Here is a 25,843-nt window from a genome sequence, read left to right as displayed (position 1 = left end):
ACAGGGACTACACTGGGATTGGAACTGGGACTAGAGTGGAACTGGACTGGGACTGGGACTGGCACTAGGACCAGCACCATGACTGGGACCAGAACTGGGACCAGGACTGGGACTGGAACTGGGAACTGGACTGGAACCAGAACTAGGACTGAACTGGGACCAGAACTTGGACTGGACCTAGCACTGGATTCAGGACAAGGACTGGGACTGAGACTGCAGACAGGTCTGGTATTGGGACTGGACTGGGACCAGCACCCAAACTGAGACACAGCAGTGGGACTGGGATTGAAACTGGGATTAGAAGTGGACTGGAATTGGAACTGAACTGGAATCGGGACTGGGACTGGGACCCAGCACGAGGATTAGGACCAGAACTGGGACCAGCATCTGAACCCAGCACCAAGACTGGGGACCAGCACTGGGGCCATGACCAGCAGTAGGTCGGGACTGGGATCCAACCCTGGAGTGGGACTGGGACCAGCACCAGGACTGGAACCAGGACTGGGATTGGGCCCATCACTGGGCCATACTGGGACCTGGGGAACCACTGGAGCTGGGTGGGGTGCTGGTGGGCGACTGGCGCTGCCGGGGAGGGTGCGGGATGGGTCTGGGGGGTCCCCAGCAGGGAGCTTCCAGCATGGGGTAACCAGCACCCCACGGGCCCCCCGAGGCTGGACCCCCCCGGACCCCTGGGTGACCCTGTGCCCACGTGACCCCCGGCAGCTCCGGGGCGGGTGTGTGTGTGTGTGTGTGTGTGTGTGTCTGATCCCGGGTCTGCTGGGGGAGGGGTGTCACCGGGGGGGCTGGGGGTGACCCGGGGCGATGGGGGGCTGCTGTGATGTGCCGGGGTTGGGGGGCACCTAGGGAGGGGTCTGGGCGGGGGGGAGGGAGCTCGGGGAGGCGGAGGCCGGGGGACCCCCGGGATGGGGGGCGGGGGCGGGGCCAGGCTGGGTCGATCGGCGCCCCCGGGCCGGGCGTGGTGGGGGACCCCCCCTCCTCCCGGGTTCCCCCCCCCGCGGCCATTGGCTGCGGCCGCGCTCGCCCCGCCCCGCGGGCCCGGCTGTCAACACGCAGCGCCCGCCGCCGCCCGCCGAGCCCCGCCGGGCTGAGCCCAGCCTAGCCGGGCCGAGCCTAACCGGGCCGAGCCCAGCCCAGCCCAGCCGAGCCGGGCAGGGTGGGGACGGCGGCTCCATCCCCCCCACAGCCGCTCCTTGACTAAATAAGGCCGATGCTGCGCGCACCGAGCGGGTAGAGCCGGGGCGGCGGGGGGGGGGCACCGGCACCAGCACCAGCACCAGCACCGCACCGGTACCGGTACCGCACCGGGCGGGGCAGGGTCCGGCATCGGCACCGCGTCCGGGACCGGCGGGCACCGGGCGGGGGAGGGCCCAGCCTTAACCCCTTCGCGCCCGCCCCGCATCCCGCCTCCTCCCCCCCCCACCCCCCCCCCCACCCCGGGGCTGAGCCGGGCCCGGGGCTGAGCCGAGCCGAGCCGAGCCGCCCGCCCCCCCCAGCCGGAGCCGCCCCGCCGGCGCCGTCCTTGGCTCAAGGGCAGCGGGACCCCCCGCGGCGCGGGGCCGCCTCCCCCCTCACTCCCCCCCTCTCAGCCCCCCCCCTCCCCTCCGGGGCCCGGCGGCGGCGCGGAGCGGGCGGCGGCGCTGCCCCATGGGCCGGGGAACATGCCGGTGCGGCGGGGGCACGTCGCCCCCCAAAACACCTTCCTGGACACCATCATCCGCAAGTTCGAGGGGCAGAGTGAGTGGGGATTAGGGGCCGAGGGGGTGCGGGAGGAAGGACGGGGACCGGCGGGGCTGTGGGACCGAGTTTGTGGGTGACGGGGGCGCTGCTGGTTATGGGGTGGGTTTGGAGTGCAGGTGATAAGCACCAGCTGGGCGGTGTCACCACCTTCCCTGACTGCCCCCCCGCCAAGCCCCCAGCCCCAGGGCAGTGGTGTTGGGGTGCGGTGGGATCCCCCCCCAGTCCCTGAGGGGGTCAAGTGCCAGCAGGGCTGGAGCTGTGCCCGAGGATCCCGGCCAGCCAGCGGCCTCCCACCTCGCCACGCCGGGCAGCGGGTTTTGGCAGGGAGACGCTGTTTCCCCTGCGCTGGGACTGGGGGGGCCGGGGGGGGGCCCGAGACTTTGCTAAGGTCAGGCCTAGAGTGTCCTCAGTGGGGTCCACAGGGGTGATGCCACCCCACGGGGCTGGGCTGCGGGGTGCCGCCGTGCTGTGGGAGACAGGCTGTGTGCCGGCGGGTGTCATGGCCTGGCTGCGGCCGTGGGGTCCCCGGGATGGCGATGGGGTCCCTGGGGCTGTGGGGTCCCTGGGATGGCAGTGGGGTCCCTGGGGTGATGGCAGCGGTGCCGGTGGCTTGGGGGGTGTTTGGTCACCGAGAGGCCAGAGCCGCCGATGGATGGACGGATGGATGGAGCGTAGCCTCCCCGGTGGAGGGGACACCAACACGCGGGGCTGACCCTCCCCTCTCCTCCCCAGGCCGCAAGTTCATCATCGCCAATGCGCGGGTGGAGAACTGCGCCGTGATCTACTGCAACGACGGCTTCTGCCAGCTGTGCGGGTACTCGCGGGCGGAGGTGATGCAGAAGCCCAGCACCTGCGACTTCCTCCATGGGCCCCGCACCCAGCGCGGCGCCGCCGCCCAGATCGCCCAGGCGCTGCTGGGCGCCGAGGAGCGCAAGGTGGAGATCTGCTTCTACCGCAAAGACGGTAGGAACCCACCGCCAGTGCCGCCGCAGCCGCTGCCGGCAGAGATTGACGGTTATTTGCGCGGCGGGTGAAGGCGGCCGTCCGTCACGGGCAGACAGACCCTTGAGTTCATGGCGTGCCGAGGCGGGCAGCTGCGCCGTGCCCATCCATCAGCCCTGCCACGCTGTGGGTGGCGTGTGGTGACGGCACAGCCGGGAGCGTAGCACCGCTGGTGGGGCTTTGTTCTGCCCCGTCAGCACTGCCGGGGGGGCTGCAGGCCTCCCCGGTTGCTGCAGCAGCTCCCAGCGGGGTGATAGTGGCCATGGGCTGCTGGTTGGGGTGCCGGGAAGCCGCTTGCCGTGGGGCGAGGGCAGTGTGCTGCAGGGCGCTGCAGCGGAGAGGTGACGTGGGGTGCAAGGATGAGGCCACAGGGAGCAGTAGGGGCTCCTATCTCACCGGCAGCCGCTCAGCCTGCCCTGTCCCGTGGGTCTGGCTGCCCCACGGCTGCCCCACGGCTGGCTATGCCAGGCCGTGGGGCTTGACCCTGTGTGGGGCATCGCAGTGCCGCTGTCCCAGCATGAGTGCGTGTGGGGGTCACCGCTGTGCTGTGCCCCCGCAGTGCTGAGGACGGCGGGTCCCTGCGCCGGGTGACTGTGCCAGCAGGTGGGTGCCAGGCCCCGAGCCCCGTGTTGGTGGTGCCGTGGCCTCCCCGTGCCGTGGCCCTCACCGATGCCTGTGCCAGGTGTCCCGGCTCCCGCGGCAGCTGTCTCCGGTTCTCGGCACCCGGCCCCGGTTCCAGCGCGTGGAGTAAACAAAGCTGGTTCCCAGCTGCCGGCCCCACGCCGCTCTGCCAGCAGCCGCCACGTGGAGCCACAACGGCTTCTGCTCCCCGGTGCAGCCCCAGGGTGTTGGGGGGCTCCGCTGGGACTGGGGTGGCTGCTGGGGACTCAGCTGGGGTCGGGGGAAGCGTTGGGGGAGCCCCTGGTGCCTGCGGTGTCTGGCACAGCCAGGACCGGCAGCAGGGGCTGCGGCGCAGTGAGCTTGCGGGGGGTCTGGTGCTGGTGCCTGGCGGGGCGCAGGCAGTGTGGGGTGATGAGGCCCTCAGGGTGGGATTGGGGGTCCCAGGGGTGATGCAGGGTCTGGGGTCCCCAGCCTAGGCCTTGCCGTGCCCCAGGGTGGGGGGCAGTTCCATCCCACTGCCCCAGGCCCTGGCGTAGGGATGGGGTTTCCCCTGCCCGTGGGTTGGGTGCCGGTGGGGGCACCCCGGGACACGCAGCAGCGGGTGCCAAGGGCTGGGGGGGGGGGCTGGATGGCTGGTGCTGCGGCAGCACTGCCCGCGCCACGTCCCCGGGGAGTGCGGTGTTTCCAACGGGATATTTATAGGCGGCAGCAGCAGCGGGTGCATGCGGGGGCCGGGAGAGCTGCTCCTTAACCCTCCCTCCTGTGTCCGGGGCCTCCCCAGGGCAGGGGGGCTGGGGGGGACTCTGCAGGGACCCGGCCGTCCTAATCCGTGGGGCAGTAGAGCAGCGAGGAGCAGCGGTGGAGGCAGCGGGACCCCCCAACAGTGTTTGACCCCTGGGATATGGGGTTTTCCCGTACCCCCAGATACACCCTGTGTCCCGGGGGGGCCGTTGCGTTGGGTGCTGGCTGTGGGTGCTGCGGGCGGCGGGAGCTGCTGGCTGGGCTGAGAGAGCAGGCATGGGGTGCTGGGGAGGAGGGGTCCTCAGAAGCCCTGCCTTCTGCCGGGGGACCTCAAGCACCCTCGCCCCCCTCCCAGCTGCCACGGGGCAAGGACCCCGCTACCTCTGGCCTTGTGGCTGGGCCCCGGCAGCCCCAGTGCATCCCTGGCACAGCTGCCATCGCTCGCCCCATCAGTGCCTTCGCAGTTGTGCCTCATTGCTGAACCCCACTCCTCCATCTCAGCGTGTTCGTGGCCCCCCCCCCCTCCCAGCACCAAGCCCCCGCCGCGGCGCCCGTCACGGCCCTGGGTTGCGGCTGCGTGGTGTGTGGCAGCACTGTAGCCGTGGGGAGACAGCTGGGCCCCGCCACGTCGCCTGCTGCTGCTGCAGCCATTAGTTTCGAGCGACGTTGTTTATACAGCCCCAGCGCTGCTGGGGATGCCGGAAGGTCGCGGCAACCGCAGGGAGCCATGTGCCCGCAGAGACGGCCTTGGGTTCACCGGGGCAGCCGCTGCGGTGCTACACCGCGGCTGTGGCAGGGAGGGGGCCAGGGAAAGCACAGAGACCCCCCGCCACCGCCACCGGCCTTTGTGGCAGCGCGTGTCCCTCGCCGGCGGCCAGGCCGAGGGCACGAAGGAGCCAGATCACGCCCTCAGCCCCTGCCTGCCTGGCACGAGGTGGCACATTTTGGCTGCGGGTGCTTCTCCCCGCGCTGCCCCGTGCTGACAGGGCTTCCCCAGCCCGGCCAAGCCCCGCCGCGGGCACCGCGCTGGCACCGCGGCTCGGCGGCCACAGGCAAGGAGCAGTGGGGACACGTCAGCTCCCGCCAGCGCTGCCAGGGCCGCCCAGGCAAGGTCGCGGCCTCGCAGCGGCACGGCAGCCACGCTGGGCGCCGGCGGCCTTGGCCTTGCGGGTTGGTGGGCAGCGTGCCAGCGCCAGCACGGGGTGTTCCGGGGGGGTCCTGTGGGGGCCGCACACTTGGCCCACCCTGGGGTCAAGCACCAGGCGCGGCACCGGGGGGTCCCATGGCACGGCGGGGGCTGTGGTGCAGGGCAGGGTGTGCGGTGTGGCAAGAGCTGTGCCCTGGGGTGCCCAGTGAGGAGTGTGCAGGGGTGGGGGTGCAGGGTGCACAGCATGGCATAATGTGGGGTGCAGGGCTGGGGGTGCAGGGGTAGGAGTGCAGGGTGCACAGCGTGGCATAATGTAGGGTACAAGGTGTTGGGGTGCAGGGGTGTGGTGCACGGGGCAGGGTGCACAACATGGCACTGTGGGGTGCAGGGAGTGGGGGTGGGGAGGGGTGCAGAGTGTTGGAGTGCAGGGTGTTGGGGTGCAGGGTGCAATGTGGGGTGCAGGGATGGTGTGCACAGGGGAGGGTGCATAGCATGGGACTCTGGGGTGCAGGGTGGGGTGGGGATGCAGGGTGCACAACGTGGCGCAGTGTGGGGTGCAGGTTGTTGGGGTGCAGGGATGGGGTGCATGAGTGGGGGTGCAGGATGCACAGCGTGGCACAGTGTGGGGTGCAGGGTGTTGGGGTGCAGGGATAGGGGTGCACAGCGTGGCATACCGTGGGGTGCAGGGAGTGGGGGTGCAGGATGGGGTGCATGGGGTGGGGGTGCAGCATGTTGGGGTGCAGGGGTGGGGATGCACAGTTCCAGGTGAACAGTGTGGCATAGCATGGAGTGCAGAGTGAGGGTGCAGGATATTGGGGTGCACAGCGTGGCACAGCATGGGGTGCAGGGTGTTGGGGAACAGAGAGTGGGGATGCAGGGTGTTGGGGTACACAGGGCAGGTTGCACAGCATGGGGTGCAGGGGTGGGGGTGCAGGGTGCACAGCGTGGCACAGTGTGGGGTGCAGGGTGTTGGGGTGCAGGGGTGGGGGTGCAGGGTGCACAGCGTGGCACAGTGTGGGGTGCAGGGTGTTGGGGTGCAGGGGTGGGGATGCAGGGTGCACAGTGTGGCACAGTGTGGGGTGCAGGGTGTTGGGGTGCAGGGGTGGGGGTGCAGGGTGCACAGCGTGGCACAGTGTGGGGTGCAGGGTGTTTGGGTGCAGGGGTGGGGGTGCAGGGTGCACAGTGTGCACAGTGTGGGGTGCAGGGTGTTGGGGTGCAGGGGTGGGGGTGCAGGGTGCACAGTGTGGGGTGCAGGGTGTTGGGGTGCAGGGGTGGGGTGCACGAGTGGGTGTGCAGGATGCACAGTGTGGCACAGTGTGGGGTGTAGGGTGTTGGAGTGCAGGGGTGGGGGTTCGGGGTGTTTAGTTGGAGCATGTGGGATGGGTGTGGATGGATCTGGGGTGCGGAGGTGAGGATGTGGGATGTGGGTGGGTTTGGGGTGCAGGTCTAGAGGCGTGTGGGCGCATTTGGGGTGCAGGGTGCACCCTGAGCAGGGGAGCCACCCACCAGCCCCTCCCCTCCCCATGGGGCACATTCGATCCCTGTCACTCGTGGCTGAGGTCCCCAAGTCTGGGGGGACTGTGGGAGGTGTAGGAGCCCCCAGTTGTGCTGTAGCTGGGGAGGGGGGCAGCCATTTGGTGCAGCCCCTGGCATGGGGCCTGTCCCGGGCTGGACAGGGTGCTGGGGGGGTGGGAGGCACAAGGGAGGGATGAGGGGGACAGGGTGTGGGGGTGACATGTGCAGGGCTGGGTGATGCTGTGAGGGGACGCTATGGGGGGCGGGGGGCTCAGTGCATCCCCCACCTCTTTCTCAGGCCAGTGCCACTCTCTGGTCGCGGGTGGGTTCATTGTTTCAGTGCCCCAAGCCCTGCAGTCCACCAGGGCATCCCCCATCCCCCCTGCACCCCAAAACAAAGCCCCACACCCCATTTCCCCATGGCCAGGGGCCAGGGCTGGCTGGAGGCCACTCCGGGACCCTGTGGCGTGTGGCGTGGCGTGGCGTGGCGTGGCCGTCCCGCCGCGCCGGCGGCTGCTGCCCGCAGCCATATTTAGGCATAAAGCCGACGCGGCGGCAGCAGCAGCGGCGGTGCCAAGGGCCGCAGCCCCTGAGCTCGGCAGCGGGGCCGAGGGGGGGGCAGCTGGAGTTGGGGGGCAGCACACTGTGGGGGGGTCCCCTCTGTGATCTGGGGTGGCTGAGACCACAGCTGGGCTCGGCATCTACCAACCCACCCCCCCCGCTCCCTTCACCCTCCCGCGTGGCGTGGGGGTCTGCCTGCCTGCAGCTCCGGCGGTGCGTGGGGTGGGTTCTGTGGGTCCCTGACCCCCCCACACTCCCCCCCCTCGTGCCCGGAGGCCCCACCAACGGCGAGGTGAGGTGCAGCGCGGGGGTCCCGCCATCGCCCCTGCCCTGGCGGGCAGTGGGGGTGGGAGGGCCTGGGGGGTGCCTGGCGCTGGCGGGTGTCCCGGCAGCCACGGGGAGGGGGGATCAACGGGATTAGGATTTCCCGTGGGAGCCGGGTGGGCGAGTGAGGATGAAGCAAAGCTGCCGGCGGCGACGGGCGGCCGTGTGGCCGTGCTGCTAATCCTCCGGTGGCGGGTGGCCTGGCCGGGGACACTGCTGCAGCCGTGGCGGACCATTCCCTGCCGAGCCGTGCCGTGCTGAGCCGTGCCACGCGCCTCCTGCGGCGTTGGCCCCTTGCCCGCGGCCCCACGTGCGGGCAGGGATTCCCCACGTGGGGTTGGGGGGCCGCTGCCAGCTGGCGGCTGCCGTGCCGGGCTCCCCGGCGCAGGCTGCTGGGCCTGCTGCCAGTTTTTGGGGGGGGAGGGGGACACACGACATGCCGTGCGGGGGTCCCGGCAAAGGGAAGCAGTGTGGGGGTGATGTGGCATGCCCGTGTCACAACTGCTGCAGCTGTTGCAGGTGCTGGGGAGGGGATGCTGCGTGGTGGTGGTGGTGGGAGGGTGGCTGTGTAGACACACAGCCCCTCCAAGCAGCCCCCGGGTCGGATGGGGAACCCCACAGGGCTAGGGGTGCAGGGTCAGGCTGGCCCCCACGGCACGGTGCTGGGGGGGTGCAGGATGCTGCCCCGTCCCTGTGCAGGAGAGGTTGCCCTGGGCTGCCCCCTCCTACCCAGCTGCAGCAGCAGGATTAACACTGCAGCTGTTGACGAGTCCTGAGCGGCTTAAGCCTGGCCTGGCACCCCAACTGCCCCCAGCACTGCCCACCCCCCCCACCCCCTGCAGCCCCTGCACTTACCCTGCCTGGTCCCTGGGTTGTTCTGGGGGGCACTGAGGAAATGAGGCCCTCCCACCCTCTCATGTCTCCCCCCCATGATGCAGCTGCAGTGGGGCTTGGAGCTTGCTGAGTCAGCCAGGGTGGGGGGCAGGAGGGGGTGCCAGCAGGGATGGGGGGGCTGTGTTGCCATGGTGTTACACACACACACCCCCTGCAGGCAGCTGCTTCCTGTGCCTGGTGGACGTGGTGCCGGTGAAGAACGAGGATGGGGCTGTCATCATGTTCATCCTGAACTTTGAGGTGGTGATGGAGAAGGAGCGCCCAGGCTCACCCGTCAAGGACACCAACCACTGGGTCACCCCCACCAACTGGTTACCCGCAGGTAACGCCAGTGCCAGGATGTGCAGTGTCACCAGTGAGACTTGTGCCGGCACCAGGGCCACACGGGCCCTGCTCCTGCAGACCCCGTGTCTGGGTTGCCATGCCCTGCTGAAAGCGCCATGCAGACAGCACCCATGGTGTGGGTTTGGCAGGTGGCCCCCAAGACCCTAATCCTGCCCCTTCCTCCTGTCCAGGGCGCAGCAAATCCTTCAGGCTGAAGCTGCCGGCACTGCTGGCGCTGGCGGGGAGCAAACAGTCGCTGCCGCAGGAGCCGCCTGACGCCGTGGTGGTGGACTTCTCCAAGCAGAGCAGTGAGTCCGGCCCTGAGGAGGCCACCTCCTCACTGGAGCCCAGCTGCCCGGGAGGGGCCCAGCCCGAGGACCAGGCGGCGCTGATGGAGGACGGACCTCCCGAGCCACCCATCACCCACTCCTCGCCGCGCGCTGACCGCCTGGCCCTGCACGCCGCCTTTTCCAACTGCAGCCTGGCACGCAGCCGCTCACGTGAGAGCATCCACAGCGTGCGCCGCGCCTCCTCCGTCGACGACATCGAGACCATGAAGGGCGAGGGCGACAAGCGCTGCCACAACCGCCACGCCAGCGCCGGCATCAGCCTGCACCGCGGCTCCAGCACCGGTACGGCGCTGCCAGCAAATCCCGGGCATTGCGTGCACCAGTGCCAGCAACCACAGCTTCTCGCCCCGGCGCAGCGTGTGGCCGTGGGGTGAAGTCATTAGGGCTGGCAGCTCGTTAGGGCCAGGGCCATCTCCTGGTGTGCAGGGCAGCCATCAGCCGCAACTGGAGGGAGCCGCCGGCAGCTTGGCAGCAGTGCCGGCACGGGGCCGCGGTGGGACCCATCATTGTCAGGCTCCTCATCGCTGTAATGCTCTGCGCTGCCGGTGGCTCCGGCACCCGGTGGGCTCCCCCCTTCCTCACCCAGTAAACGAGGGATGACTGGAGCAACCCCAAGAGCCCCCCCAGCACCGAGCCCTCCGTGCCAGGCGGGGAAACCTGCAGTCACCTCGGTTTGGCTGACTCACCGGCCTCCCTGGTGCGCACCTCCTGCCTGGCTGCAGTGCCTGGGGGCTCACCCCCTTCCACCAGCCCGTCCTGCAGCCCCCCACTTATCCCACAGCCCCCACCCCCACATCCCACAGGCCCACATCCCCTTGGCAACACCAGAGCGGCAGTAATTGCCTCGTTAACCCCCGATCCCGCTAAGCGCATTAGGGAAGAGAAAAATAATTACATTAGCAGTAAATGATAGCAAGCTGTTGGGTCACGGTCCTGCAACGCCTGGCTGGGGGCCCTCCAGCCCCGGGGTTCCCCTTGCCTGCTGTGGGTCCCCAGCGCTGCGGAACGGCAGGGCCGTGGCCCCACCTTGGTGACGGTCCCCCCGCCCAGGGGCCATGAACAACGTCCGGAACGCCCTGCTGAACTCCACCTCCGACTCGGACCTGATGCGCTACCGGGCCATCAGCAAGATCCCCCAGATCACCCTCAACTTCGTGGACTTCAAGGCGGACGCTTTCCTGGCCGCGCCGCCTGGCGAGAAGGAGATCATCGCCCCCACCAAGCTGAAGGACCGCACCCACAACGTCACCGAGAAGGTCACCCAGGTGAGCCCGCGCGCGCCCGCTGCACTGATGGAGGTGGCCAGGCGGTGCTGGAGGTGGCTAGGCAGTGCTCAGGGCACGGCCAGAGCCCAGAGGATGCTCTGCATGGCAGCTGGCTGCCAGAGCTCGCGGGGAGGTGCTAGAGCTCACAGGTTGGTGCTGGAGCTCGCAGAGTGATGCTTGGGGCTCACAGGTGATGCTGGAGCTCACGGGAGGATGCTGGAGGGCACAGGGAGGTGCTGGAGCTTGCAGGATGGTACCAGAGCTTGCAGGGAGATGCTGGAGCCCACAAAGTGATGCTTGGGGCTCACAGGGAGGTGCTGGAGTTCACAGGACTGTGCTGGAGCTTGCAGGAGGATGCTGGAGTGTGAAGGGAGATGCTGGAGCTTGCAGGATGGTACCAGAGCTCGCAGGGCAATGCTGGAGCTGACAGAGTGATGCTTGGGGCTCACAGGGAGGTGCTGGAGTGTGCAGGATGGTGCTGGAGCTCACAGCATGATGCTTGGAGCTCACAGAGTGATGCCACAGCTTGCAAGGTGATGCTGGAGCTCGCAGGGAGGTGCTGGAGCTCACAGGGTGATGCCGGAGCTTGCAGGGAGGTGCTGCGAGGTACTGGGGACTGCAGGAGGGTGCTGGGGCACTGCTGGGTTCCTGGGGTGCCCCTTGCCCAGTGGGGTGCTTGAGGGGTCATCTGGCACGGGTGTGAGGTGCAGGCTGGCACTGGCAGTGCCCGGTGGCTGTTGTCCCCCACCCTGTGGGGGCAGGAGAGTCCGTGTATCTCCCCTTGGGGAATTGGGCCAGGGTGATCCTGGCCACAGTGCTCCCCATGCCGGGGTGATGGGCGCCGTGGAGGGGCGGCACATGGCTGGGTCGGACTCTGCGTGGCACATAGGATCCCCGGGGAGGGGGTCCCAGCAGGGAGCACCCCCACAGACTGGGACATCCCTCGGCCCCGGGGTGGCTGGGGGCTGGCAGTGGCAGCTAATCCTTGGCACGTTGTGTAACTGCCATCTGTCTGCAGGGAGCAGGCGGCGGCTGCTGCTTAATTACACCCTGATTCTGGCTCCTGCTAATGAACTGAAAGCTGCCAGGGGCCGGTGAGCTCCCGAGACCCCCATCTGTCCCCACCCAGAGGGACCCCAGGGGAATCCTCTCCCTGTCCCCTCTGCCTTGTCCCCCTAGGCCCCTGGGGCAGCCCCATGCCATCGCTTCCCCCTGGGAACCCCGGCAGCTGGCAGGGGATGGAAGCTGCCCGGGTGCATCTGCCCACGCTCCCGCTCCCCAAGCAGACCCCCCAGCCCCCTCTGTCACGCATCTGCTCGTACACGTGAAGGGGAGCCCCATTTGGGAAACCCCACTCCCCCAGGAAGCTCCTGGCCCTGCTGCTGGGGCTCCTCTCCTAGCAGTGCCAGGGTGGGCACCCAGCCCTGCTCCCCTCGCCGGGTGGGACCCCTCTGCAGGGTGGGGGACCCTAGTCCTGCAAGCGCAGTGCTGGGGCCCACCCCAAACCCCCCTCCCCACTCCTTGCAACGTGTTGGCTGGCCTTCCCTGTTCCTCTCCAGCGCGCTAACGAGCAAAGCATCCTGATTGCCTTTGCTGTGTAATTAATTCCGATGCTGTGGCGGCTGCTGCTGTGCGGGCAGGCAGCTGCCTGCACCGAGCCTCGGTCATTCCCTCCTGCCCATAACCAGCATCTCCACGCAGTGCCTGGTAGACGGGGGGGAGGTGGCTACCCCTCCAGGGTGCGGGGCTTGGCACGCATCACCTCCCCAGGATGGGATGGGGGTCCCTGCTGAGGCACCCACTGCCCAGCACATGCCTTCTGGGGCTGGATGGGGGCAGAATGGGGGGCCACCGGGTGCTGGTGTGGCGGCCTGTGTGCCGGCGTGGCATGGGGAGCGGGCGGGTGTGAGCAGCTGCTGGGTGATGTGGGGATGGCTGCTGCACTCAGGGCCCTGCCAGCAGGTCAGGGGGTAGCCCCGGCTCGGGCACGGCGAGCCACCAGGCCGGCTGGTGCTGGGGGGGCCGGGGCTTCCCGGCGGCAGCACCGTGAATCATCCGCAGTGCCGGCAGCCAAAGGAGCCCGCGCGCCGCCCGCTCCCGCAGCTCCTGTCAAGGTCACCGCGCTCTTGGGCCTGCCGGACGGCCCCGGCTAAGCCGCGCTGCGCCAGCACAGCGGGGATGGGGATGGGGCCGGGGCCTGGCATGGCCAGGCCGGCAGCTGGTGCTGGCCAACGTGGCTGGGATGGATGTTGCAGCATCCCAGTGGCTCATGGCAGCCCTGGGGACCCCTGGCCTGCTCCGGCAGGGACCCTGGCCCGCATGGTGCCAGGGCTGGGTGCTGCTGCTGGCACTGTGCTGGCTGTGACCGACCCGGACGGGAGCCAGTCTGGCACACCGCAACGGGGGAGCACGTGCTGCTGCCCACTGTGGGTACGGTGGAGGCTGGGGGGGGCTGAGCTGGGCCTGGCCGTGGGGAACTGCAGCCCCACTCACCATGGGGTACCCCGCAGTGCTGCCGGCTGGGATGGGGTGTCGCCGGGAGCTGTGGTGGGCCGGTGTCTCGCTGGCTGATGATGGTGGGTGGGTGTAAGGGCGGGGGGCACAGGGAAGCCCCCACTTGATGGAGCAGTCCCACCAAGCCCCAGCCTTACTGGCACCCATTGGGTGAGGACACTGCAACCCGGGGTCACCCCTCCGCCGGGGATGGGTGGGAGCTGCGGGGTGTGGGCAGAGGCGCAGCAGGGTCTCGCTGCCAGGACTGGGCAGCAGCCAGGGACACCGGGAGCCGGCGGTGCCGGGAATCAGGCCGGAGCTGCCTGCAGTGGCCAAGGAATCCTTGCGGCCAGCTCGGCCCCGGCCCCATCCCCGTCCCCATCCCGCAGCCGCCTCGCTGAAGCAGCTGTCCCCACGGGGGCTGGGGTGTCCCTCGGGGGACGTGGGGGTTTGCAGGCAGCCACTCCAGGCTCAGGGCGGGCAGGGACTGGCAGCCGGGACTCCGGGTGCGGGGGACCCCAGGGAGTGACAGGTCCCCCTCTGCCCCCCTTCACCCCGCCCCGTGCCTCAGTTTCCCCGCGGGGGGTGTTCCCGGTCCCACCCCGCGGCGTGACGGGCCCGCGGGGAGTGGCGGAGGCTGGAGCCGGGGCGGGGGGGGGGGGGGGGGGGCGGCTGCCAGGCGGGGAGCGGGACCGGCGGAGGCGGGCGGCGGAGGAGGGGGGGGCTCGGGGGGGCGCCCGCCCCGCTCCATCTGCCGCCAGCTCGGGGCAGCGCCGGGCTCGGCTGGGTTCGGCTCGGCTGGGCTCGGCCGGGATGGGGGGCAGCGGGGGGGCGTCGCGGGGCTCCCCCCGCTGAGCACGACCATGGCCCCGGCGCGGCGCGATAGCGGCGACCGCCCCGACGGGGATCGTAAGAGCGGCCGCGTCCGCCGCGCCGTCCGCATCTCCAGCCTGGTGGCCCAGGAGGTACGGGGGGGCTGGGGGGTTCGGGGGGGTCCCGGGGAGCGGGGGAGGTCCCGGGGAGCCCGGGGGTGGTCCCTCTCGCCGTGCCTGCCCCGAGCCGCCTCCCTGCCCCGACGGCACCGGCTGCCTAGGACTGTGCAGCTCCGGAGCCCCCCCCCGACCTCCCGAGGAGCCCCCCCCGGAGACCACCGGGGCTCTAGACCCGCGAAGGGTCGCGGCACGGCGGGGGGGCGGCTGTGTCCCCTGCAGAGGGAACGGGCTCCCGGGGCTTATCCCCTCGAGAGTGGCTGTGGGGTCTCAGGACCGTTTCCATGCGGGGTTGGAGGCCCCCGGGACTGGGGGCGATGGAACGGGGGGGGCACCGGGGGTCAGGGCAGGTGGTGGCCCCACTCTGGCAGGCTGCGGGGGGCTGAGCATCCCAGGTGTCGGCGGCTAGTGGGGCCAAAGAACTGGGAGCCGCGGGAGCCACAAGAACCACCGCGTTGGCTGTGCTCCAGCCAAACACCATGGGTGCCGTGATCCGGGGTGGCGCGGGGCAGCACCCACCCACGGGCACCCTGGCACCTGTCCGGTGCCACGGCTGGGCTCGGCACTGTGTCCGGCTGTGCTGTGGCGCCAGCTGTGTAGTTGTGGCTGTGGCAAGGTGTGCTGCCACATGGCTGCTCGGCAAGGTGCCGTGGCATCAGGAGGTTGTGGTGGCTACCGTGTCCCCAGGTGGTCCCCGTGGCTGGCCCATCGAGGGTGGCTCGTGGCACGGTGGTGTGGTGGCGGCAGCCAGGGTGTGGGGCGCTGTGGGTCAGCTCGGTGTCTGCGTCAGCGGGTGGGGGTAGGGTGTTGGGGCGGGCGCGCCGCCCCACAGGGACGTCACCCCATCACGGGGCTCGACACCCCAGCCTGCCAGTGGCACCACGGGGTTTGGTGCTGCCGTTGGCAGTGGGGTGCCTGCATTGCCACCTGGCCTGGGGTGGCTGCCTGTCCCCGGCGTCCATGTCGGGGGGTGCCGAAGGAGCCCCAACGCTGCCGCAGCTCAATGCTGTGAGTACTGGCCACCACCAGAGCCACCCAGGTGGGGACAGTCGGGTGTCGGGGTGTCCCCACCGTCGCAGCGCCTGCTATACACACTGCTGGAGCAGTTGGGTGTCTCCGTGGCCAGCTGTGCCCGTGCCTTGCCGATGGTTGGTGCCTGCCACGGTGAAGAGCGCATCGGGTGACACCGATGCTGGCCTCTGAGAGGGTGATGGGTACCACGGCTGGTGTTGGGCACCTGCGCTCATGGTGGCGGCTGTGGAGCACCCTTGGCATTGTGGATGTTGGTGGGTGGCCTGTTGTGGGTGTCCCCAAGGGTGCTGAGTCCCCTGTCAGTGCTGCTGCATTTGGTACCACAGATGTTGGGGTCAGTGCATGGTGGGTGTCAGTGTTCTGGTGTTGGGTGTCCTGGGGGGTGCTGGAAACCTGCTGGTGCAGGGTGCCTAGGCGGGTGTTGGGTGTCTGCTAGTGCCGGTGCCGGTGTTGAGTGTCTGTGGCTGTTGGGTACCTGCGTGTGCAGGGGTTGGGTACCTGTGGGTTCTGGGTGCCGGTTTCAGCGCTGGTGCGGGGGTACCAGTGCAGGTGCTGGGTTTCTGGTTTGGGGTGTCTGTCAATGTGGGTGTTGGGGGTCTGGGGGTTTCTGCAAGGGGTGGGGGTCTGCACTCGGGGCGGTGCTGGTGTGTCTGTGCCTGCCTGGTCTCAATGCCAGATGGTTTCGCTATGGGTGTGCGGTATCACCGCAAGCGCTGGAGTCAGCAGAGGTCAGTGTGGCACCCCTGGGGCTGGGGGGTGTCGGGGTGCTGCGTGGGGGTGGCTGGGGTGTGGCCCCCGGCCGCAGGTCGGGGTATTTGTGGCAACGAGGGGGCCGTACCCTGTGGGTGCGGGTGTCTGGGTCATGGCAGGTGCCGCTCCGGGTGCCTCTGGGTGTGCGGGCTGGGTGTCGGGTGCCAGTGTCACAGCAGGTGTTGGCGTATGTGTCACCGTGAGCGCGAGGTGTCGCCTGCCTGCGCCGGGGCGGTGTACGTGTCACTGAGCGTCGGCACCGCCGGTAACTGTGTCGTGGTGACTGATAGGTGTTGTGTCACTGCCAGCGGTCCTGCTGCCTCTCAGCGTCACTGACGTGGCATTGTGCCCTGTCGGACCAGTGCGACTGTCCACGACCGGGGGCGGGGGGGGCGGGATGTCACCTCGTGTCAGTCCCGGCATGGGCACATGGTCCGGTCTGAGGGTGTGCGTCAGCCGGGGCGGTGGTATCGGGTGCTCCTGTGACGGGTGGGGTTCCGCGGTGGTGCCGGGCACCGGGGTGTGTGGCTGTGCCCATGCCACATGCGCCGGGCACGTGTCGGGGGAGTCCCCAGCCCCTCACTGCTCCACCTCTGAGCCCTGTGGGGCACGGGGGGGCTGGGGGCTCTCCCCGTGGCTGGGGGAACAGGGGGGAGCTGTCTCTGGCAGTGGTGCAGCTGTGGGGGTGTCCCGGGTGGGGGGTGTGTCAGTGGGGCTGATGGTGCCCGTCCCCTCTCACCCTCCAGCCATCCATTCTCAGCTGCCTGTAGGGCCGGGGGTCCCCCCCAAAGTGAGGAATGCGGGGCAGGGGAGGGGTCTGGTGCAGTGAGGTCTTGGTGGTGGTGGGGTGTCCGTGCGTGTCTGGGGTCTCCCTCCATGCACGGCCGGACCTTCCTGCCCCTTTTCCCCAGCCTGAACCCCGCAGGCCCCTCTGCCACCATCCAGCCCCCCGGGGGCTGAGCATCCTGCCCCCGATGTCACTCAGGGGCTGTGGGTGAGCGAGGGGCCGCAGCAGGCGGGGGGGGGACACACCGAGGGTCGCACCGGGCTCAACGGGGGCACGGAGACCTTTTTTTTGGGGGGGGGGGGTCAGCGTGTGGCCCTGCTGAGGCCCGGGGCACCTGCCCGCGCTGCAGGCAGGGATTTGTCCCAATTTGGCGCGGCAGCTGCGTTAATTTTAGAGGCAGGAGCGGGCTGGTTGCTGGAGCCGCCCCTCTCCCCCCTCCTCCAACCGCTGTTCACCACCCACCACTCAGGCTCCCCCCCCATACCCCCCCCCGCCCGCCCCGGCTAAAAATGGAGCGGGGCTGGAAGAACCGCAGTTTAAAGGGGCCGCCGGGGCCTGCCCGGGGTGGGGGTGCGCGTCTGGAACCCCACCGGACCCCGACACGCTGTGTGGGGCGCTGGAGCCCCGGGGAGGGGGGCTCTGCCCCGCAGTACCTGTGTCCCCGCTGTGCCCCTGTTCCCCCAGGATCCCCCTGACCCCTGTGGGATCCCAACCCCGTGCGTCCTGCAGCATCCTCACCCCCTCTGTGCCCCCCCACCCCCGGTACTCCAAACTCCTGTCCCCCCACTGTACCCATGACCTCATGTGACCCTATTTCAGCATGCCCCCATATGACCTCGCAGTAGGGTGTCCCCCACTGTCCCCCTGCAGCACCCTTCCCTCCCTCCTGCGGGGGGGTGTGGCACATTTTGGGGGAGGGGGTACTCGGGGCACAGCCCCCCCCGGGAAGGGGTGTGTGAGCATCCCCTGCGCTATTTCCACATGCGGACCCCTCCTCATGCTGGTGCCGCCAGGACCACCCGCTGCGCGTGCCACACACGTGGCCTTGTCCCTCCCCGACGTGGGGCGTGTGGGGACGCGGGTGCCGGCAGGAAACCCCTGCGCGTGGGTGGCAACGGTTGAGTCACAGCTGACGGGGACCGTGGCGTGTCCCCGGCACCATCACCGCGCATCCTCCGTATCGGCGTGGCTGTTCCCGCACCGCCATGCCGCTTCCCCAGGCTGTGCCACAGCCCGCGCCTCACGAAGCCACCAAGGCCAGTGGCACCTGGGGACAGCGGGTAACGGGGCCCACCTGTCCCCGATGGGGTCATCTGCGTCCATAGGAATGTTTTGGCTGAGCCGGAGGGATGGGACCCGTGTTCCCAGGCCTGTGAGCACTGTGCGGGTTTTACGTGTGTTCGTGGCGTGTTCATGGGGTGCACGCACCCCACGGTGTCCCTCTCACCTCCGCCGTGCTGGGCTGTGTCCCCCCCACACCAGGCTCAGCTACCAGCACCAGCGTGGTGCGCGGACGGCCGAAGGGGTACTGACAGTGTCAGGATGTGTCCCACCACGTGCCATGCTGGGGCAGCTGCTGCCTGTGCTCGCTGCCTGCCCCTCTGCCTGCCCCGCTGCCCGTGGTCACCTGCAGCTGCGCCAGGGTCCCTGTTGCAGTGGCCCTACGCCACGCCATGGCACCGAGCCCCGCCAAGCCCTTCGGCACATCGCCACGCACCGTACCATGTCATGCCAGGCCGCTGGGCGCCCCGAGTGCTGGAGGAGTTAAGGGGCGGGCAGGGGCTGGGCGGAGGTGGGAGGGGGGCACATCCCTAGCTGTGGCAGCAGGAGCGGGGCAGGCTGGGAAAAATTTCCGCCCCAATAATTTTTCTCTCGGCTGCCAGTGGTGCGTGTCTGCCGCCTGCCGCGCGGCCACTCTCACCTCCCGCTGACGCCGTCCTGCCGAGGGGTGCCTGGCTGCCCTGCTCGGCTGCTGTGCTCGGCCAGCCCGGGGAGGGTATTGGGTGCCGGCGGGGGTGTCCGGATGGGTGTGGGATCTGCTGGTGGGGGGCCGTGTCCCTGGTGCCCGTGGGGCAGCTGGCGGATGGGCGGCAGGAGCTGAGTGCCACCAGCGCACCATGGGCTGGACCCGGCCCCACGGGTGGCCGTGAGGATGCTGGCGTCGCTCCTGCAGCTGCTTCAGGAGTTGCCGGGCCCCCCCGCAACCCTCCCTGGGGCCGGAGCAGGACCCATGTCCGGCATCTCCCTCTGCGGCACCTGCCTGTGCCTTGACAGCGACGCTGCTCACGCCGCGGGGCCAAGCCAGGAGGAGAAGGTACCGGTACCGTCGATACCTGGCTGTGGCACATGCTGGCAGTCCCCGGGGCTGGGGGTCTGGCAAAGCTGTGCCCGCAGGACTGCTCTGGGGAGGGGTGGTGGGTGCTGCCACGCGCAAGACCAGAGGGTCTGGATGCTGTGCGCACCCCAGGGGACCCGTGTCCTAGTGATGGCTGCGAGTGGGCTCGGGGTCCATCCCCCCACAGCTGCCACCGGCTCTGGGTTTGGCATGGTTACGTAAAGCCGCCTTTCGCTCTGCTGCTGCCTCAGCAAGCACCCACAGCCTCCATGGGCAGCACGGCCTGGTGAGCCCTCCCTAGCCCGCCCGAGGAGCGCTGCACCCCCTTGTGGCTGGGGTGCAGGATGGGACCCAGGGGTGACTGCGCCCCGTTGCATTCTCCTGTTCTCGTGGTGCAGCCGCAGTGGCGCAGGCGGCCAGTATGAGCTGTGCTGCTGCCAGGCACCAGCGATTCGGCACAGTGTGGGGGCACGTCATGGCTGGAAAGCGGGGTCAGCGCTGGGAGGGACCCCCCCTTGGGGTTGTGCTCCCAGGCTGTGCCCCCTTGGCCTAACTGGGCTGTGCTGGTCTGCTGCACGGCAGTGGTCAGGGGGGGCATGGCCAGGCTTGGCGTCACCTCCTTCTCCCGTCCCTGGGTACCCCTCGGATACCTGGGGCTCCCTGTGGAGCAGCTGAAGGTGGCCGGTGGCCACCAGCCCCAGGCCTCCACAGCCCCGGCACTCCCTCCCCACGGCAGGGCCCCTCTGCCCCACAGCACCCACTCACCCGGTCCCTATTTATAGCCGGTGCCCCCCATCCCGTGGCCAGTACATCTAATCCCGGTGCCAGGCAGCTGGGATGGATGGGCGCAGCTGCCGGGGCATGGCCATGCCCCCCCTGGACCCCCCCTGCTCAGGCTGCGTGTGTGCACACACATATGTGTGCACGTGGGGGGGAGGGGGGGGCGGGGGCAGTGGGAGCTCCGTGGCACTCGTGCCCTGGCACGGCAACAGCCCAGGGTGGCCGTGCCAGCCTGCAGCTGCGTCACTGGGTGTCTCCGGGGCTGCCAGCCCTGGTCTGGCTGCAGCTGTGCCAGGGTCCTGTTGGGGCGGGGAGCCCGGGCAGAGCCCCAGGGTGGCTGCTGCTGCTTTGGGGGTGGCAGGGGGTGGGGGTGGTGCGGCCGGGAGCTGGGGGGGGGGTGCAGCCCCATGGAGCTGAGCCCTGCTCGCCTGCCCAGGTGCTGTCGCTGGGCGCCGACGTCCTCCCCGAGTACAAGCTGCAGGCGCCGCGCATCCACAAATGGACCATCCTTCACTACAGCCCCTTCAAGGCAGTGTGGGACTGGCTCATCCTGCTGCTGGTCATCTACACGGCCATCTTCACCCCCTACTCGGCCGCCTTCCTGCTCAACGACCAGGAGGAGGCCCAGAACCACAACTGTGGCTACTCCTGCAGCCCCCTCAACGTGGTCGACCTCATCGTGGACATCATGTTTATCATCGACATCCTCATCAACTTCCGCACCACCTACGTCAACTCCAACGAGGAGGTGGTCAGCCACCCTGCGAAGATTGCCATCCACTACTTCAAGGGCTGGTTCCTCATCGACATGGTCGCCGCCATCCCCTTTGACCTGCTCATTTTTGGCTCCGGCTCTGAGGAGGTACCTGCCACCTTGCCGGGGTGCCATCGTGCCCTGTCTGGGCTGGGGGCTGTTTCAGTGCTGGGTGCTCCCTGGAGGGTGATGCTTGGGGGTCCTACCTGTGTCCTCAGGCTGGGGCTGGGTGCCTGCAGTGCCGGAGTGGTGGGTGCTGGGTTGGGCACAGGCAGCGTGTAGCACGGAGCACAGGGGTGGGTGAATCTGTGTCTGGCCCTGGGGGCCCCCCCCAGCACCCCAGCACCAATAGAGCGGTGCCACGCTCAACAGGGTTTAACCCAGTGGTTAATGGGCCTCTGTGGGACCCCCCCTAGCAGCAGGGGAGCGGTGTCTTTGCCCCAGAGGGGCGCTGATGGGGACACCTGAGCCTTAAGTGGGGAGAGGGGCTGGGGCAGGACAGGCCCTGGCACCCTGCGCTGTTGGGGCTGGTGATGCCCAGACAGGTGGGGACGCTGGGAGGGCTGTGCCTGGCTGCTGCCCGCTGCCTGGTCCTGTGCTGGGGGCGGAGGGGTGTCTCTGCAGGGAGGCAGGGCCAGGCTGCCCTTGCCTGCAGATAGAATGGGGTTCCCTGCGTTGGGGCAGGGAACCCCCTCCACCTTTCTGGGGGGTACTGTGTGGGAGTCTCCCTCAGTGACACCCCCCCCGCCCCTCCACCCTGCAGACCACCACCCTGATTGGGCTGCTGAAGACGGCGCGGCTGCTGCGCCTGGTGCGGGTGGCCCGCAAGCTGGACCGCTACTCAGAGTATGGGGCAGCCGTGCTCTTCCTCCTGATGTGCACCTTCGCCCTCATTGCCCACTGGCTGGCCTGCATCTGGTACGCCATCGGCAACGTGGAGGGGCAGCGCATCGGCTGGCTCCACTCCCTGGGCGACCAGATCGGCAAGCCCCTCAACGCCAGCAACCCCCTCTATGGCCCCACCATCAAGGACAAGTACGTCACCGCGCTGTACTTCACCTTCAGCAGCCTGACCAGCGTCGGCTTCGGCAACGTCTCCCCCAACACCAACTCTGAGAAGATCTTCTCCATCTGCGTCATGCTCATCGGCTGTGAGTGTCCTGGCCCCCAGCCGGCCACGGCGGGGGCTGCTGCGGCCGTGCCAGCAGGGAGGGCACGTGTGGGCCTGCAGGGGAGAGAGGGGGGCATGTAGGAGCGTGTGAGTGTGTGTGGGAGCACGTGTGTGTGACCGTGCGTGTGTGCTCGCGCGCGTGTGGGTGTACATGTGTGCATGAGTTGCACCAGGGCAGGGTTAGACTGGCTCTTAGGAAGCATTTCTTTGCAGAAGGGGTTGTTGGGTGTTGGAATGGGCTGCCCAGGGCAGGGGTGGAGTCCCCATCCCTGGAGGGGCTGAAGAGTCGGGTTGACCCAGCGCTGAGGGATCTGATGGAGTTGAGAACGGTCAGTGTGAGGTTCATGGTTGGACTGGATGATCTTCAAGCTCTTTTCCAACCTAGAGGATTCTGTGATTTTGTGAGCATGCACTTGTGAGCACCCATGTACACGTGTGAGCCTGTATGAGTGTGACAGAACATGTACAAGCACACAGGGGTGAACACGCGCATGTGTCAGCACGCACCGCTGGGCCTGTGTGCACCAGCGTGCACCCGTTGAGCATGTCATGGAGCCGCTGCCCGTCCGTGGGACAGCCCTGCGTGTGTGAGGCTCCGTGAGCTCCCCGTGCTCCTGCAGGCCTGGGTGTGGTGAGTGCGGGTGCAAAGGCTGTGTGTTGGAGTGGGGGGAGCCCGGTGGGACCCCCCTGTCTTGGGGTGGAGCGGGGGGCGTATGCGTTCACATGCGTGTGCAGGGCTGCATCACAGAGACGTGCCCTGATGACGATGGGCACCCTGCGCCCCCGGTCCTGGCATTGTGGTGGGGCTCCGGGCAAGTGTTGCTGGGGGCCACCCTTCATGCCGCTCGCCCCCCTACTGCAGCCCTGATGTACGCCAGCATCTTTGGCAACGTGTCGGCCATCATCCAGCGCCTGTACTCGGGCACCGCGCGCTACCACACACAGATGCTGCGCGTCCGCGAGTTCATCCGCTTCCACCAGATCCCCAACCCGCTGCGCCAGCGCCTCGAGGAGTATTTCCAGCACGCCTGGTCCTACACCAACGGCATCGACATGAATGCGGTGAGTGGCTGGACGGCAGCACGGCCCCCACCACCCTGGCCCCCTGGCCCCACGGTGTGACCCCCTCCCACCATGTCCTGCAGGTGCTGAAGGGCTTCCCCGAGTGCCTGCAGGCAGACATCTGCCTGCATCTGAACCGCAGCCTGCTGCAGAACTGCAAGCCCTTCAAGGGTGCCACCAAGGGCTGCCTGCGTGCCCTGGCCATGAAGTTCAAGACCACCCATGCCCCCCCCGGCGACACGCTGGTGCACGCTGGTGACGTCCTCACCGCCCTCTACTTCATCTCCCGTGGCTCCATCGAGATCCTGCGTGGGGACGTGGTGGTGGCCATTCTGGGTGAGCCCCCGAGGGACCCAGCGCCGGGGAGGGGGTGCCCCTGCCAGCCCTGGGGGCAACAGGAAGCTTGACACCCCATGCTGGTGCCGTGTCCCCCCCCCCAGGGAAGAACGACATCTTTGGGGAGCCACTGAACCTGTATGCGCGGCCGGGGAAGTCCAACGCAGACGTGCGGGCACTGACCTACTGCGACCTGCACAAGATCCACCGCGAGGACCTGCTGGAGGTGCTGGACATGTACCCCGAGTTCTCCGATCACTTCTGGTCCAGCCTGGAGATCACCTTCAACCTGCGCGATGTGAGGAGCTGCTGGGGGGATGGGGGGTATGGACTGCACAGGAGGCACCCATCCTGCTCAGCCTGGGGGGTCCTGAGGAAGTTGAGGGGATCTAGCACAGGGGATGCCCAGGGATGGGGAACAGTCATCACGAGATGCCCCCGAGCATCGCCTGGCTGCTGGGGGGACACCACACCAAAGCCTCTCGGCGTTGCCCTGCCCGGGACCAGCACCATGTGCTGCCCACGCAGCTTCCCGCAGTCCCTAGTCCCTGCCAGCCTGGGGTGGGGGAGGTCTGGCAAACCCCCCAGTCTCACACCCTCTGCTGCTCCATCCCTGCAGACCAACATGATCCCTGGCTCCCCGGGCAGCGATGAACTGGACAACGGCTTCAACCGCCTGCGGAAGCGCAAACTCTCCTTCCGCCGGCGCACGGAGAAAGGTGGGACCGGAGGAGGCCGGGGTGATGGGGAGGTCCATGCCCTGAGGGGCCGTGGTGACCCAGGGCGTGTCCCCCCCACAGACGCAGCCAACGCCGGGGAGCTGCGGAGTGGGCAGAAGGCATTGCGGCCGGGCAGGAGTTGCCAAGCGCCGGGGGCCCCACGCGGGCCAGCTGAGTGGGAGCCCTGCCACTCCAGCTCGCCCTCCAGCTCCCCCTCCAGCGACGAGGACGAGCCCCCTGTGCCTGGGCCGGGGGCCACTGCACTCTCCCCCTTCCACAGCGCCCGTCCGGGCAGCGAGGTGCCCACGCCCGTCGAGGCCGAGGAGCGCAAGGGCAGCGACATGTGCAATCCCCTCTCAGGTGAGGACGAGGGGGGCTCGCTCCGGATGGGCTTGGGGGATCCCCTATTCATCCCCTCCCTGCTCAGGTTCTGTGGATGCCCCCCCGGCAGCTCCCAAATGCCCATCGCTCCATCTGCCCCCCCAGATCCCCAGCCCATGCCCTGCATCTTTCCCTGCACACCCTCTGCTTTTGTATCCCTGTGCCCTGCTTGGGGGATGCCCTGCTGGGACACCCCAAGGATGCTGATGTTTTCTGCCCCCCGGCTCCTCACCTTTACAGGAGCCTTTTCGGGGGTCTCCAACATCTTCAGCTTCTGGGGGGACAGCCGGGGGCGGCAGTATCAGGAGCTGCCACGCTGCACCATCCCGGCACACGCTGCCCTCAGCATCCCGCTGCCGTCCCTGAGCCGCCGCCAACGCTCTGAGGTGGAGACGCGCCTCGACCTGCTCCAGAAGCAGCTCAACAGGTACTTGGGGGGGTTAGCAAGGGCAGGACAATCCCATGGGAGCCCCCCAATCGCCCCCAAAGTGCCCTGCGCACACCCTAACATGTATCTGTCTGCAGGCTGGAGACGCGCATGGCCGCGGACATCAGCTCCATCATGCAGCTGCTGCAGCGTCAGGCTGTGCTGGTGCCCCCCGCCTACAGCACAGTCTCGTCTCCCCACCAGCCCCCCGGCCCCCCGTGTCCACTGCAGCCCATCCTGCCCATCACCCCCATCCAGCCTCTCTCTCAGGTGAGCACTGCTTAGTTCCCAGACTCCCAAGTTTGAGGCAGCCCCTCTTCCCATTCTCCAGCCCCACTGCAGGCTGGGGTCACCCCTGAGCCCCCAAGTTTGGGGCAGCCCTTCTCCCTAACCTCCACCCACACTGTGGGCTGGGGTCACCCCTGAGTCCCCCCAGCCTTGGGGTAGCCCAGCTGCCCATTCTCCAGCCCCACTGTGGGCTGGGGTCACCCCTGAGTCCCCCAAGTTTGGGGCAGCCCCTCTCCCCATTATCCAGCCTCACTGTGGGTTAGGGTCAGCCCTGAGCCCCCCACATTTGGGCCAGACCCCTCCTGTGTCCCATCCCACCATCCTCCAGCCCTACTGCAGGCTGGGGGTCACCCCTGAGCCCCCCAACTTGGGGGCAGCCCCTCTTCTGCACCCCCCCACTGCCCATGGGTGCACCCCAAAGCTGGGTGGGGGGCACACCGAGTCCCCCTCTCCCATCCCTGGCCTGGCAGTGACCCCGGCTGCCCTCGCTCCCGCAGGTTCCCAGCTACCCGGTGCCGCTGGAGCTGCCGCGTGCCCCGGACCCCCGCGACGACCCGCCGCCACCGCCACCAGACGTGGTGCTGCTGGTGGAGCCAGCGCCGCCGCGCCGGCTCTCGCTGCCCGGACAGCTGCCCGCCGCGCCGGACACACAGACGCTGCATAGACACTGCTCCGACCCCGGGAGTTAATGGCCAGGGCAGGGACGGGGCCGGGACCCCCAGCGCGACGGGACGTGGGACCCCCGTCCCCAGGCCGCCAGCCGGGCCGGTGGGCTCCAGGCCGCCGTCCCCCACGGACAATCCCTCCCGCCGCCGGCAGCGTGCGGGGGGGGCGGCGGGAGCCCCTCAGCACCCCCACGTTAGCTGGCCTAACCCGGGGGGGCCAGGCCCCCCCGCCCTGCCGCTGCACCGGCACTTCCAGGGCTCAGCTGGCAGGACCGTCGACGTGTGCTGCTCTTCACCCCTCTTCCTCCTCCTCCTCCTCCTCGTAGCGCCGTTGCCCCTTCCCCAACCAGACCCCCGGCCGGCCGGAGCCCA

The 25,843-nt window shown here is 68.9% G+C and overlaps 1 protein-coding gene across 1 annotated transcript; it reads left to right on the top strand.

The window, feature by feature from the left end:
- The first annotated feature begins 1,595 nt into the window (after positions 1-1,595).
- KCNH2 (potassium voltage-gated channel subfamily H member 2) lies at positions 1,596-25,495 on the top strand. The gene is made up of 15 exons (XM_074900834.1): positions 1,596-1,755; positions 2,491-2,721; positions 8,721-8,885; positions 9,079-9,519; positions 10,288-10,502; positions 20,105-20,530; positions 21,186-21,573; positions 22,456-22,655; positions 22,739-22,991; positions 23,096-23,289; positions 23,611-23,710; positions 23,792-24,070; positions 24,332-24,518; positions 24,617-24,788; positions 25,304-25,495. The coding sequence occupies exons 1-15, from the start codon at positions 1,680-1,682 to the stop codon at positions 25,493-25,495; spliced, it is 3,519 nt and encodes a 1,172-aa protein (XP_074756935.1). The 5' UTR covers positions 1,596-1,679.
- Positions 25,496-25,843: the final 348 nt, after the last annotated feature.

This window comes from Athene noctua, chromosome 2 (assembly GCF_965140245.1).
Source record: "Athene noctua chromosome 2, bAthNoc1.hap1.1, whole genome shotgun sequence".
NCBI classification, from domain to species: domain Eukaryota; kingdom Metazoa; phylum Chordata; class Aves; order Strigiformes; family Strigidae; genus Athene; species Athene noctua.
This window is presented reverse-complemented; position numbering and strand designations above follow the sequence as displayed.